The sequence below is a fragment of the Anas platyrhynchos genome, chromosome 6 (assembly GCF_047663525.1).
Source record: "Anas platyrhynchos isolate ZD024472 breed Pekin duck chromosome 6, IASCAAS_PekinDuck_T2T, whole genome shotgun sequence".
Taxonomy (NCBI): Eukaryota; Metazoa; Chordata; class Aves; order Anseriformes; family Anatidae; genus Anas; species Anas platyrhynchos.
The window spans coordinates 9,754,343-9,767,943 of record NC_092592.1 but is presented as its reverse complement, the minus strand read 5'-3'; the positions used below and the strand labels follow the sequence as shown (position 1 = coordinate 9,767,943).

At 45.3% G+C, this 13,601-nt stretch overlaps 1 protein-coding gene across 5 annotated transcripts in view; it reads right to left on the bottom strand.

The window, feature by feature from the left end:
- RTKN2 (rhotekin 2) overlaps positions 1 to 13,601 on the bottom strand; it is a 128,351-nt gene that overhangs the window by 33,009 nt on the left and 81,741 nt on the right. For 2 of the 5 annotated variants that reach the window (XM_072040052.1, XM_072040051.1), the window contains 2 exons: positions 4,635 to 4,822; positions 4,437 to 4,494 (listed from right to left, as the gene is read on the bottom strand). Coding sequence is in view for 2 of the 5 variants with exons in the window: in XM_038181630.2 (XP_038037558.2) it covers positions 2,505 to 2,528 (24 nt within the window). In the remaining 3 variants the exon portion in view is untranslated. Of the gene's footprint in view, positions 1 to 2; positions 25 to 318; positions 2,191 to 2,504; positions 2,641 to 4,436; positions 4,495 to 4,634; positions 4,823 to 13,601 lie in introns of those variants that run through there. The other 3 variants (XM_038181630.2, XM_072040053.1, XM_072040050.1) reach the window with 3 other exon arrangements.

Genomic DNA, 13,601 nt, shown 5'->3' with positions numbered 1-13,601 from the left:
ACCATAGCATCCGTCTGAAATTTACTAAAAATGCATGTGCCTCAATGTGTCATTCACAGGATAATAGAATATGGTCCTCTCATATGGTTGGTGTGAGTCCTAACTGAACAACGCTTATAAATACTCCACTTTTTACAGCGTTCCCTAGTTAAATAATCTCTAATCTCAGGACAACATCTGAAATACTTTAAATCTGAAATTTAATCTTCTTATGTCTTTGGCTGTCTTAAAAAGGGTTGAAAATCATAATTTTTCATTTCTGGCTGACATACAATTCAGGTAATACCTAGAAGCGAAACAAGGAGGATATCTCAATACCTGATTACTTCAGGCCATGAACCAGAAGTCAGATAGCTGTGGTAACTTCAACATTACAGAAGAACCATGCCTTGCCTCATTGCACAGTCACGCAACCGATGATTTTTTCATTCCAAAGTATGAAATAACACAAACTTGCCTGTCAGTCACTAGAACTCTGCATCAGGGTTTTTCTGAAGGACATATGTTTTTAGTATATTGTAAAACCTCATGGAAAATCAATTTTTTCCTATTTATTCTCAGAGAAATTGGATATTTCTAGATTGCATTATTCCTCACTTGCCATTTCAAACAGGTCTATCCACACTGAGCCAGAAGATAATATAGGTGAAGGATCACAGGCTGTTTGCTGTCTCCCAAAGGTGTGCTAGATGCCACAGATGACCGTGATAACCATTTCCTCATTATGTGGCCATCCCTGACCAACCCCAATATTTCTTACACGTACAAACCAGGACACTATCACTACATCACTCGGTTGCATTGTGAACACATTGCAATTCAGTGCTTAGCCTTTTTCAACACTGAGGAAGAGTTCCCAAGCAACCACTGGAATTATAAGCACTGTCGGTTTTCATTTGTATAGCACATCTGAAGTCAAAACAAGCGCTCTGGGGATGGATCTATAAGCAATTGCCTGAAACCAGTAAAATAAACTGAATTTGCAAGTTCAGTATTTCAGCTGGTAGAAAAGTACTGGCAACTCCTTTGAGCCTTAGAACAGGGTAGAAATAGAAGGGAACTAATTTTTCCACAATTCAAGTACCAGAAAGCACCAGAGCCCATGAATGGGGCAAGGCAGACGGTTTTCTTCTTGCCTGTGGACTCGCTCTGTCTGTAGCTGCCTTTGACACAAGAAAGTGACCCTTTACAGCAGTCACAAGAGGCAGGTAGAAATTCACTGCACAGCCACCAACCATTCCCTCCTATCTTTGCAGGAGTGGGTTTTATTGTTTTTGAAGGCCTGATGCCATCAGCTAAAGATATTTAATGCTTCAGCTGCTTCTCCATCTGCTCAGAGCATTTCTCCTTCCAAACCACCCCCACTTGCTACCCCTAAAGAAAAAGCAGCTCCGGTCTGTAAGCCACATTCAGCACAGCGCGGCTCAGGCTGTAATGCTCTGCACTTCCAGCCACCTCAGAACCCTTTTGCAGGTTAAGGCTCTTGCTTTATTTCCCAGCTCCTCTGTTACAGATAGCATCTCATTCTTGCCAAAAATAGGGCCCAGTGCCATGCAGATGTTTCTTCTGCCCCACATCAAAAGCCAGCAAGTCACTAAGCCCACATCCACAAACACAGTTTCCCATTTTCCTCAGGCAACATATGAAGTGTTTGTTTTTGTTTTTCCCCTGAGATGATAAAGATCCCAGACTTGTGTGACCAGGCAGAGCAGGACAAAACTAAGTTCTACTGAATTTGTCAGTGTTTAACACCATTAAATCACACAGTGAGAACACAACGACGACTAGTCACCACTATAAAGGAGGATGTCACAGAAGACTAGAGGACTCTCCAAAGTGAAGAGGTCTCCAGCTCAGGCCCAAGAGAAATGCTTGGGACATGCTTGGGATGGATGCCCTCTGGCACCAGCGGGCTGTTTGGTGGCAAACGCCTCCCAGAGCTAACACTGCAGGGTTTGGCTGGGAGCCCCACTGGCATTCCCCACAGCCGAAACACGGACCCAAGCACAGCACCGACAAACCGCTCCTTTTCCCCTCTGGGATTTGCTTCCCCAGGTTCCAGGCACAGGCAGCGCAGGACACAGCCAACACCTCTGCCTCCCCTGCACCTGCATCCACCCTTCCTCTCAGCTCCCACCCCGGAACGATACACAAACAGCTTTCGCTGGTCTTCTTTCATCCCGAGTCAAACTTTACACAACTCGGAGAAGCCAAGCAAGGCCCACAACTGCCCCTAAGAAATAATCACACCTCCTTCAAGCCTGCGCTAACACATCAGCTGTTACAAAGCCAAAACTCATCTCAGCAGAGCGAAGTCGCGCTTGTCCCTGACACCTCCCAGGGACGCTCCCGCACTGACACGGCTCGGAGCGCGGCCCCGCAGCAGGAGCTGCCCGAGGAGCAGCCTCCGCCTTCCCCAGGGCACGGGCTGCGCCCTCCGGATGCCAACCGGGCCCCGGTCCGGTCCGGTCCCTGCCTCCCGCCCGCCCCGCTCCGCTCCTCACCGCCCCGTGCCGCTGCCGCCTCATGGTGCCCGGCGGCGCCGCCGTTCAAATCTCCCGCCCCCCGCAACGGCCGCTGCCGGCCGCGTCATGGCGGCCCCGCCCCTCGGCGCCTCAGTGAGGCGGCGGGCACCGCTCGAAGGCTGCTGCCTGCGCGTTACCCTGCGACGTTAACAAAAAGCCAGGAATAAAACCACGCCAACACCGCTGCAAAGGACAAGCTACGCCCCGGCCTGCCTCAGGCAGCCAGCCTCTATAAAGCCCTTTTTTTAAAACATTATTTTTTTCCCCGGTGGTGTCGACAGCTCGCTGGGATCTGCGGCAGCTTTCCAAGAGCTTCAGCTGCTAATTAGAATGGTTTTGCAGCACAGGCTGTTCACCAGACCCTAGTGTTAGTAAGTCCCCAAATGTGACTGCGAGTGGCATGATGGGCCCGTGCCTGCAGCCCTCACACGCCTTGGCTGGAGCCCCTCAGAAACCAGCGGGAGCTCCGTGGGGAGGACAAACCCCAGTCACCGCCAGCAGTGCCTGCTTGCTGGCTGCGCATCTGCTCCTGAGCTGGCCCAAATGCCAGTTTGCAACTACTAGAAACATGTCACTGCAAAGCCCGGCTTTTCACACTTGCTTCTGCTTTGGTCCTCCCTTGCATTCACTTTTTTTGATCTGTCAGATGCCTGAATAAAAAAATGAACGTTTCACCAAACTCCTGGTCCTTCCTCTTCAGGGAACACGAGGCCAAGGTTTCAAACTGCCCTCCTGTCCTGCAGGAGCCCTATGGGCGAGACGTCCCCTCCACGCTCCCGCTCCAGCCAGGCTGCTGCCGCAGCACGCGTGCTGACTCCCAGTGCAGATGGCTTAATGCCAGCTCTGTTATCCAGAGACTTGGGAGCCAGCTGGCAGCTCTTCTGCTCCCTAATTTAAGAGTAAAATCCCAGCAGACAGCAACAATAACAATGGAAGCGTTGCCCCTGTGTTTCCTTCTCCAGGCCAGCCTCCGCTGAGGGGCACAGACAGCGGAGGCTGAACAGGGAGAGCCCCGAGCAGCCTGGCACAGAGAAGCCAGGAGCAGGTGGGGTGAATTAAACAGGGGATCTATATCCTGCCTCCTGGGGTTGCTTGAGTGAAGCATTTTTTCAGATGAATCACACCTTCACACCATCCTTTTATTTGCCACTCTCTTTGCATTGCAAAGCATCTAGCTTCCTTCTAGTATTAGGGAAACGGGATAGCAGAGGAAAGATCATTGTCTGCCTAAATCACTGCTCTGCTTGAGTGTTACATCAGCATATTATTTTAAATGTTAGGCCCATCATTTTAGTTTAGCAGGTACAAAATGTCTACACCTACTCTTGACAGCACTAAAATATTTTTCTTAATTTCTTAGTTCCCACAGCTTGCTACACCTACTCCTTGAATATCATCAGTGCCAGTAGAAATCTATTCAATTCCTATTTAGATTTCTCCTAAATTGAAATACATGAAGACTTGTACTGGACACATGGAAAAGAATTTCCAAGGCTTTCAATAACTGATTTCTACTTACTGCATTTTAAACTGAAAAGCAAACTGCTGCCATGGACTGCCGTCATACAGGACCCCTGTAGTCTGGTTCAATGGACAGAAACTCTGGAATTTAGGGTGTTTACCTGAATTGAACTGAAGATAGGGTTACGATAAAAGGCAAAACTGTTAGCCTTAACTCATTCCTTCATTTCAGCCTGCTGAGGTCACTCAGTCTTCCCACTGACTGAGCTGGATACAAGGCCAACATTTAGTCCTGCAAAGCAAACTAAATAAAGTAACTGCTTTATTGTTTTGTGCGTCTGCTGCAGCTTTGACTGGATGAGGTGAAAAGCAATAATCTAGAGGAGCTACTGCCTAACCCTGCCAAGGTGAAAACATTGGCAAGAGAAAAGTTTGACGGTTCTATTTTACCTGAGCACTCTGAAGTAGGCATCTTCTCTAAGGCAGTCACGTAGCCAATGAAGATGTCCTAAAACATGCAAGTGCATAAATTAGTTAAGATGCATCATCTGCACTTTTCTTTGATAATTAGACACAGAGAAAGCAGCTTAGCGTAAACACTTATTATTTCAGGTGTTCACAGATTAATTTTACCTTGAGTTTCTTTACCTTCTGCTCCTTTTTTTTCTTCTTTAAGTATTTTGCAGTCCTGCTGCTGCTGTAGTGCTCCAAATGGCACTGGGGTCACCTCTCCGTACAATGTTTTCCTATAATATTTATGGCTCCATCAACAAGACGCTTATACCAGGTGCTTCAATGAACTATTCCGTTGATAGTTTTATATTCCTGTAGGATTTCTAAAATAAACAGTGAAAGGCTGAAAAAACACAAAGAATCATTTTTCCTTTTTCCACATAAGAGTCCAGAAACTGGCTCTCCCTAGTATTGCTTATGTCAATCCCATCTCGAAGTGCCTCCCAATTAAAATACTGTAGTCTCTTAAAAACACCGTATGTGGTATAAATGCACCCCAAGTAAGTTTTGTAACAGAAATAATGAGTTGCAAAAAATCCATCACCACATGCATTTGGAAAATGATTTCTGAGATCAAACCTGAAAACATTAAAAATCAATGACACTATGTGGCTTCAAACCACAGTTTCATGATCTTCTGTCTTAAAGATGCTCACACACAAAAAAGTTACAAAGCATGATTAGCTGAGGTAGACCAGTCACACATACTCCTCAGTGTCTGCTTGTGAGACCAGGGGCAGTTGTTCTGAAGTGAATTGAGATGTGGTCCCCACATAAGTGTAAAGCCACCTCCCTGAGAAGTATCCTGTTGGACAAGGATCCTCACAGGTGATTGATCGATAGCTTCACTCGAAGCATTCCTCCAGCTGAGAAGTCAATGTACATACACAGTGTCTAACAAAGCATGAGTTCTGCAGCCTTTCCTGACATTTAGAAATCTATATGGTCTCTCTTTTCTATGTGGCTTCTTGTCTTCACAGCATTTGAAGGACCTGAATTAGTTAGTTGAAATTAGCCACTTGGATGCACTGCATATAGGGGGACATTTACACACACACGCATACACAGAAATTACGGTCACACAAAAATGATAGTCCTATGTAAACCCAGAGAGGTCCTTCTGCTGTTGAATATTGAAAGGATGTTCAGTATTAAAAGGATTTCTAAGAGGTTTTATACACTGTCACTTCCATATCGTACCAAGAGGTTTTATACACTGTCACTTCCATATCGTACCTTTATACTAAGATTTCTTTGTTGGGTACAAAACCCTGCTTTGATTTCTGATACATTTACCGCAGGTGATATTTGGTGCATAAAATACCCCGTCTGAGACAGCTGCATCTGAACATCGGCTGGGCAGCCTGCTGGTGAAGTTGCTATTTTGTGCTACAGGACAATCTCACCCGGCGTTTTATGTTCTGCTTTTAGCTTCAGGTCTGTTACGATTTTTCCTAATTGATCTTGTATGGGCAAGTGGAAAGTCACTGGACCATTTAAATGATTTGCCATCTTGAATTTGAAACAGGGAATAAGTGCTCTGAGAATATTGCAAATCTAAAGATAAACTCCTATATGAGAAAAATGTGACAGAAATCCCCTTCCCTTTGTTATCCAGAGGCCAACCATCTATTTGTGGGAGAGCAGACATAAGCTGCTTCTGATAATAATCTCCCAATAAAAGGGAGACATTCTCCAGCTAGCTCAGCAACAGGGTTGCTGTCTGAAGGTGGATGCAGGGTATTTACAGATGGTCTTCATTTTTTATTTTTTTTTCATACGATTTAGAGTATCTCTGCACACCACAACTCTTGGCAAATGGTCTCAGCCTGAAATGAGTTTGCAGTTCGGGCTGTTTTCTTTCCAACTACTGGTGTGCAGGCATCTAAGGAGTGAAAAGTGGCAGAGCTTTATGGTCTCAAGGCTGAGCAACATCAGCTACCCTCTGGGCAGCCACAGGCGCTCACGATCCCTCTGCATAGTACTGCTAAGGCAGTAAATAGTGACCGTCCCTTGGCAGGCACATTGCGACCTGACAGCTGTCATTCCAAATAACCGAGGCACAGTAGCTCATTTCTGGTAGGCAAAGTAAGACCACAGTGAACCAAACACTATTTCTTTGCACTTCACACACTCGGATTGTTTTGATCCTGTCTCAGGGAGGATATTCAAAGGGGCATGGGTAGGAATCTGTAGTTTCCTGCAAACTCTTACTTTGCCCTGAGAAAAGTTTCTCATCAGTATACCATTGGTTTGTGTCAATAGTTTCTCAGTAATACTTAGGGCTATAGCCATCTATAGTTCTGTAATTCTTCCTGCCTTGCCACAAAGCTGTGATTTCTTCTGCACTTTTCTAAGTCTTGAGTTGGGTACTAGCTGCATTTGTCATGCAAGACAGACCAAGGAAGAGCCCAAACAGGAAGGATTAAGGGAAATTTCAGAGCAAGAAAACTCAGTTAAAACCAAATAACGTATCATTCCTATCAGCATACTTTTTTAAAGGCACATAACAACCATTTGTGGGTAGAAATTTCTATCAGAAGTTTTAAGCCTCTGGTCCTCAAGGAAAACATCATTTATGTTTTAACATCAGCAGTGTCCTATTTCTCACCAAAACAGATCACAAGAAACCATTAATCATCTGCTCAAGTGCTTACATTAAAGAAATACATCCATAGAGATTAAAAAAAAAAAAAAAAGGATTTAACTTTTTAGAACTGCCAGTTTCCCACCCAAACTCCCAGCTCTGCTGTTGCTTTGTCCTGCCACCCGCAGTCCGAGCCAGGCAGTGCTCTCCTGGTGGCGTACTGAGGAGGCAGGAGGCCAGAGGGAGGGCAGGGGGCTGTGTGCTGGCTTTGTTTCGCTGTGGTTTGCTTCCTTGGCGCAGTCTGGAGAGCATTTTCCTCTCCCCTCAGAGTGCCACAGAAGTGTGCAATAGCTTGTCTCCACGAAACCCCAATAGAGAAAACGAAAGAGGAAGGGTTGTCATGGCACTGCAGATGCTGGGACCTGGCACAAGAATATAAGGCTGTTCTGGGGAACAAACTCGGATCAGAGACGGGGCCTTTAAGAGAGGTGAAGATTTTTTGTTGAATCACTCAACTGTTCAATCACAATTGTCCATTTGCACATAAGAGGGACCAAAATATCTTTTTCCTGAGGTGCAAAGATCTAAGGGCAGAAAGTTCCTGCAAAGCAAACCAGGTCCTGTGAATTCCTCACAGCCAAAGTGAAGGGCAGGACACCTTCCTAAAGCCCACTACGATTTCACTGTAGGACGTGTCCAGCTCTTTTTTCTGCAGCTTCAGTTACCTTTGAAGTCAAAAGAAAGGAATGGAATGAAATTGGGCTGTGCCTATGCTCTGTTCAATGGGAGAGGGAAGCATTTCTGGCTAGTAATAGCATTATGTGTTTAATAGGACAACCCATTTTCATTCGCCACTATGAAAAAACAGGGGTTGAATAGCAAATGTGAGTAACTACATTTCACCTGAGGTTGGTTTGTCAGAGATTTCTATCATCCTTCTAACCATTTCACGGCCTGTTAAATGAGCTGAGACAACACTTCATGTCACTGTTAGCATTTTAAATTACAAATAATGGTAACAATAAATAGCACCTCATGTTTTTACAGACAATTTAATCTGGAAGAATAAAAATAACTAGCTATGCCTGGATGCATGTAGGAGTTATACACATGCATGTATTTACTGCCTTCTTTCAAAAACCAATTTGAGTTCTAGGAAGCCGTTTCTAGCACTTGATGCTATCTGTGTGTTTGTACAGTATCATCGAAGTGGAATCATGTTGTTTAAAGTGGAATCAACAAACAGCAAATAATTTTTTCGTAACAGGTTCTTTAAGCAGCTAACACAAACACAGGCTGGAAGTCATCCAGGTGTGATCTGGGACACCGAGGATCACCTTTTTAAGGTAACTCACAGATATGTTTGTGCAAACACTATTTGTGCAATAACACCTGCAACAGACAGCTTTAACCAACAAATGAATTTACGCTTTCTCTTAGTCCTTCCCTATTTGGGAAAGTCTTCCCTGACCCCGTCCATCAGCAGTCTCTGCAACTCTGAGTCATCCTACTTACATCTATATGCATTAGATTCTGTGGGGGAAAACACAAGCAAAAGCAAGCCACTATCTAACTATCGCCAATCTGATGAACAGGTTTTTCTCATCAGCACCCCAGTCGCATGAATTTTTCGACATTCCTTCTAAAATATCTCACTAACTAGCATCACTAAGCTGGTGGAGAACAAAAACATATTTTACCATTTTAAGGGTAATAACTCCCATGTATAATTGGCACCATATTGGTTTATGTGCAGCTAACTGCATTTTACTGGCACTCATTTCCATCGCTGGCTAGAAAGCAAGCAGCCTTCTCCAGGCTACATCTCTGAGCATTCAGGCTTTTGTGCCTGTATTAGAAGGGATTAATCTTTCCATTGTCACTAATAGTTTCACCTCTGGGCATTTCTAAACTAAAATTACTGATCTAACTAATTAGCCTGTTTGGGATAAAATATTTCAACAGAGAATGGGAAGCTGAAAATGTGCCCTAGCTCAGATCTTGGGTAGAACGTCAGCATTCAGGTAAGCCCTGGAGAGAAGCACGGGGGAATACTTCGCCTTTTGGAAAGGCTCACGTGAGTTGAACATATGGATTAGTCCATTACTCAGGAGATGAGAACAAGCCCCATTTGGATGGGATCAGTTCGGGTTTCATTCCTGCTCTGGGTGGGAGGGTCTGTGGCTACAAATTATGTAGCTAACCCCCATCTGGGTGCAATAAATTTGAGGCAAAGACAAAATGCACCCCACCACAATACTGCTATTTTTTCCTTTGGTAAAGACATGTTCAGGTTGCAGTCTCACTCTGAGCCAGAATCATCTGGTCATACAGCCTGCAGAACCTACTGCCTGAAAGAGTTTATGTGAAAACATCTGTTTTCAGTAATCTTGTTATAGATCAGCTGTCACGTATCCTTCAAATTACGTGCTCTCATGTTTTCATTGCAGATGTGGCAATGGCAGAAGCACGGTATTTCCCAGGGCTGCACCTTTTATTGGTACAATTTTTCCAAGGCTACTTATCTCGTAGAATTGGCTAGAGCACAGTGTTGCCTGTTTGCTATATGTCCTATCTAGACCTCAGAAGTTCATTGCCCTTATGAATGAGAATGTCATCGCCTTCAGAGCATTCTTTTGGAAAGAATCTGCTTTATGCATACAACCATTAGCTGAACCTACTCACTTGCCCACAGTCCATGCCTTCAAAGTGGTAAGTATTGAAGATAATGTTTCACGTTGCTCTGAGCACTGCAGCTTTAGGATCCACAAAAGGTAGTATTCGTTATAACAAAAAAAAATGTCCTTTGAAAGATGATGAACTAATTTGGCATTACACAAGACTTTATTTTTACATATATCAGAAGAAAAGGCACATTTCTGCAGCAAGCGAGAGCCCTAATGCTCCCACAATACATTCTGGCTGGATGAGAGACAAATGCCACATGCCTTCATACTGCCCCATGTGCCCTGGTGAATTTCACCCTGTGCATCTACCAAATTTCTGTCAATGACATAGGCAGTCTACTGTGGAAGTGACAAAGCACTCCAAACCAGCCCTGCAGCCACCTTGCTCTTCTCACCCACTTTGGGCTGTTGCTTGACTACAACACGAGTACTGAGCATTGCCAGCAAGCTAACACACCAGAGAGAAGCACTCTCTTTTCATCTCACTCATGCTTAGGAACTCATAAGCGTTCGGTACTTTCCTTTTTCCTGTTAAGTCCATCCCTTTATTGTAGATATGTCCTCCTTCTCTCCACCATATAGGAAGCCCGTTGGCTCAAACAAGCCCCTCTGCAGTTGCTTTGAAAGCCCCATTCAGTCCCCCCATTCAGTGTCCTGCCCAGGTGCAGGAACCTCCAGCCTACCTGTCCTCCTGCCAGCAGGCCAGTGGTTGGCTCCTCCAGACCTTTTACACAGAATGCAAAAAAGGAAATTGTATAATATCCAAAAGGAGGATAAAAGAGGAAAAAACTGTCCATAAGCATCCAATAAAATCAATATACTTCCCGATCACATTAAAGGCACAGGTCTGAATTGTCTTCTACATTCCTACGTGCTATTTGATGTCTGGCTCTGCAGGGCCAGGTGCAGGCTTTGTGTGTTTGAATCAGGGTCAGTTGTCAGCTTGTTCTGCTTTGTTTTCATGATCTGTTGATTTAGGCTATACTTTCAAGACAGATCCCTGACAATTCTGATGTGAGCTGCCTGTAACGGATCTTTTGCCCATAGAAGAGGTGAAACATAGTTCTGCCACACTTTCTCCCTCCTGGAGAAATGTAATTTTCTCCTCCTCAGCATGCTCTCTATAGCCAGGGTACGTATCTGATACAGATGCACAAGCGTAATGTTGTCAGCCACCGGGACTGCTTTAAAAGCAACTGGCTCTCACCTCCTGGGCACCAGACATTGCTGCAGAAGGTGAAGAGCCCCCTCTGCCTGCAGCGCAGATGCCGGGGATGCAGCCAAACAGGGGAAGGAAAAGCACAGGCCCACTGCTTCCTGCAGGGCTTAGGACTGCTCTCCCACGCGCCTGGATATGGCAGAGGACTGAATTTGCCACCGCAGCCTTTCAACACTGTTCTTTTTATGTCTCTGCTTATGTAAATTGAAAACTTTTAAAATCCCAGAGCATAGGATTAGGCACCAAAGTGAGCTAATTAGATATTAATGGCCATTCTCTGTCCTTCTTATGGCCTTTTTGTACACTTTTTTCAGTTGGGAAATCAGTGTGATTTATTTCACATGTAATTCCTCAAACATGGAAGGCATTTGGTACGAACTTTTAAAAGCAGTGCTCCTTACCATCTGGTGTCCATTGCAGAAAGAACACCATCAGAATGAAATAGCTTGAAATTCCACTTTGATGCTGTGCTTTGTACTCTTCTTTGGAGAAAATGTCTATATTTTAATAAGTCCCAATGAGGGAAAGGCTTTGCTGTAGGGAGAAATCTTTCTTTAAAGATATCCTGGCATGTTTTTTGCTTTCACTCTCTTTTTTAGAGTGGGGCAGCTTCAACCAAAAAGGAATGACCCCTTTCCTGCAGCAGATTGCCTCTCATTTTGGAAGAGCTCTAGGAACAGCAATTAATCTCTACCTCTTGGCTCTCTTCCACCAACTTTCAACGCATAAATCTGCTAGCTAATCCCACAATTAGTACCTGGACTATAATTCTCTCGCTGCTCAGAGCTGGCTTAAGCAAGCCCAGCGTGTTGTGGCCATAGAAAACATTCTGTCCCAGCTGGAGAGCCATGCGAGGTTTGTCCCTCACTGCCACCAGGGATGTTCTGACCCTGCACAGCTGCTGCTGCTTGTCCCCGTGGACCAAACCTGGAGGTCTCCTGGCACTACCAAAGGTGCTGCTGCACTGCTGAGGATCTCAAAAGGGGACCAGCATGGGGAACCAGGGAGAGGAAGCTTCACTAAAAGGCTCATCTCGTTCTGCTGCACATCGCTACTTACAGCTCAGACTTTTATCCCCCTAGGAAAAAGAGGTGCCAACTGTGGCTGTTCTGTCCTCAAGGGCCTCCTCCCCAGGGTGCCCTGGGACTGCTGCCTGCACCAGTAGCAGCCTCCAGCACAGGGGCAGGTTCTAGCACGGGGCTGCCATCAAAAAGCACGTGCTGCCCATCGGAGCACATTTGAGGCTGCCCAGGTTGGGTGTCCCCATTTTCACATGGGAAAGAAAGCCCCAGCAGGGGAAGTAGTTTGCAAAAAAACAAGGCAGTGCCTCAAGAACACAGCCAGGGACAGGCTCACAGGTTGGTGCTGCATCTACGAGTTGCCAGCTGGAGCTTTTGAGCCCATGCAAATCTTCCGTGTTAGAATGAGCACAGTACACAGTAAACCCTGTTGGAAGGCAACCTGTACCCATCTCACCCCACCACAAGCCAAACCACCACAACCTGACAACTCTGGGTATGGACGAAGCAGTGCAAATCAACATGCATGAGAACGCTTTGTTCCATTTTTTAACCAGAAAAGCATGAATCAGTACAGGTAGAGAAGAGCAAAGTGAAAACAACTCTCAGCTCCAGCCAGGGGTGGCCTACGGGATCGCTAAGGAGCTCTGCAGAGAGGCTGGAAGCTGGTGCCAAGCCTGGCCTGAAAAACGGCTACCAGACCGAGAGCACCCTCATAGCATGCAGCCTCTTGTTGCCGTGACAGCAAAACTCATTTGGAAACACAGATTTTGCTTAAAAAAAAAAAATCAAAAGAAAGTAAACTGACTTTCAATGGTCAGATCTAAGACTCCCCTAACAAGACTGAGGCAATGAGCTGGCCAGCACTGAGCAGCCACACAAAACCACGTGTACACTCTCGTTCTCTTCCTTTTGGTTCCCTTTTGCTGCAAGGGCTGTGCCCTCCAGTTCTTATGCTAGAAATGCACCGCAGAAAGTCTTTTTCCTACTAGGTGGTATGAGTGTCTGTGGCAGTAACATAAACCTTGTTGTATGTTTGATACATCCTGAATTCATCTGCACACAAAGCTAGTATGAATCCCAGTCCAAGGCACCACTAGGGTAAAGGCCACTAAAATAATTCCTACAAGCATCGAAGGTCTTCCCTTAGACTAACTTGTTGCTTCCTTTCAACAAACAGAGAGAGGAGATAAATATTAAATGCAGACAGGTTTCGGCATCTCAAAGTAACATGTATTTGTAGTTCATGCTCAAACACCAAGAAAAACACTGTACTTTCCAGCATACAAATTAGCTGAAGTGAGAAGGCATACCTATTTCAAGCACAGCTTTTACAGCAGAACAAGGGGACAGTGTTACTTGCCAGAGCCAAACTCAAAATCCCATCTGCATGCAGTGGTAGCGGATGTGTGCTTGTGTGCGTGCATCTTTGCATACCTATGTATAGCTCAATAAAACATCCGCAAGGAAACGCTGCACAGATTCACATCTCCTGCAAACCGGCTGGATCACGCCATAAAGACCAGAGAGGGGAGTGTGGGCATGCCGGGGAGAGACAAAAATTCCTGACAACCCCTTTCAAAGCAAAGC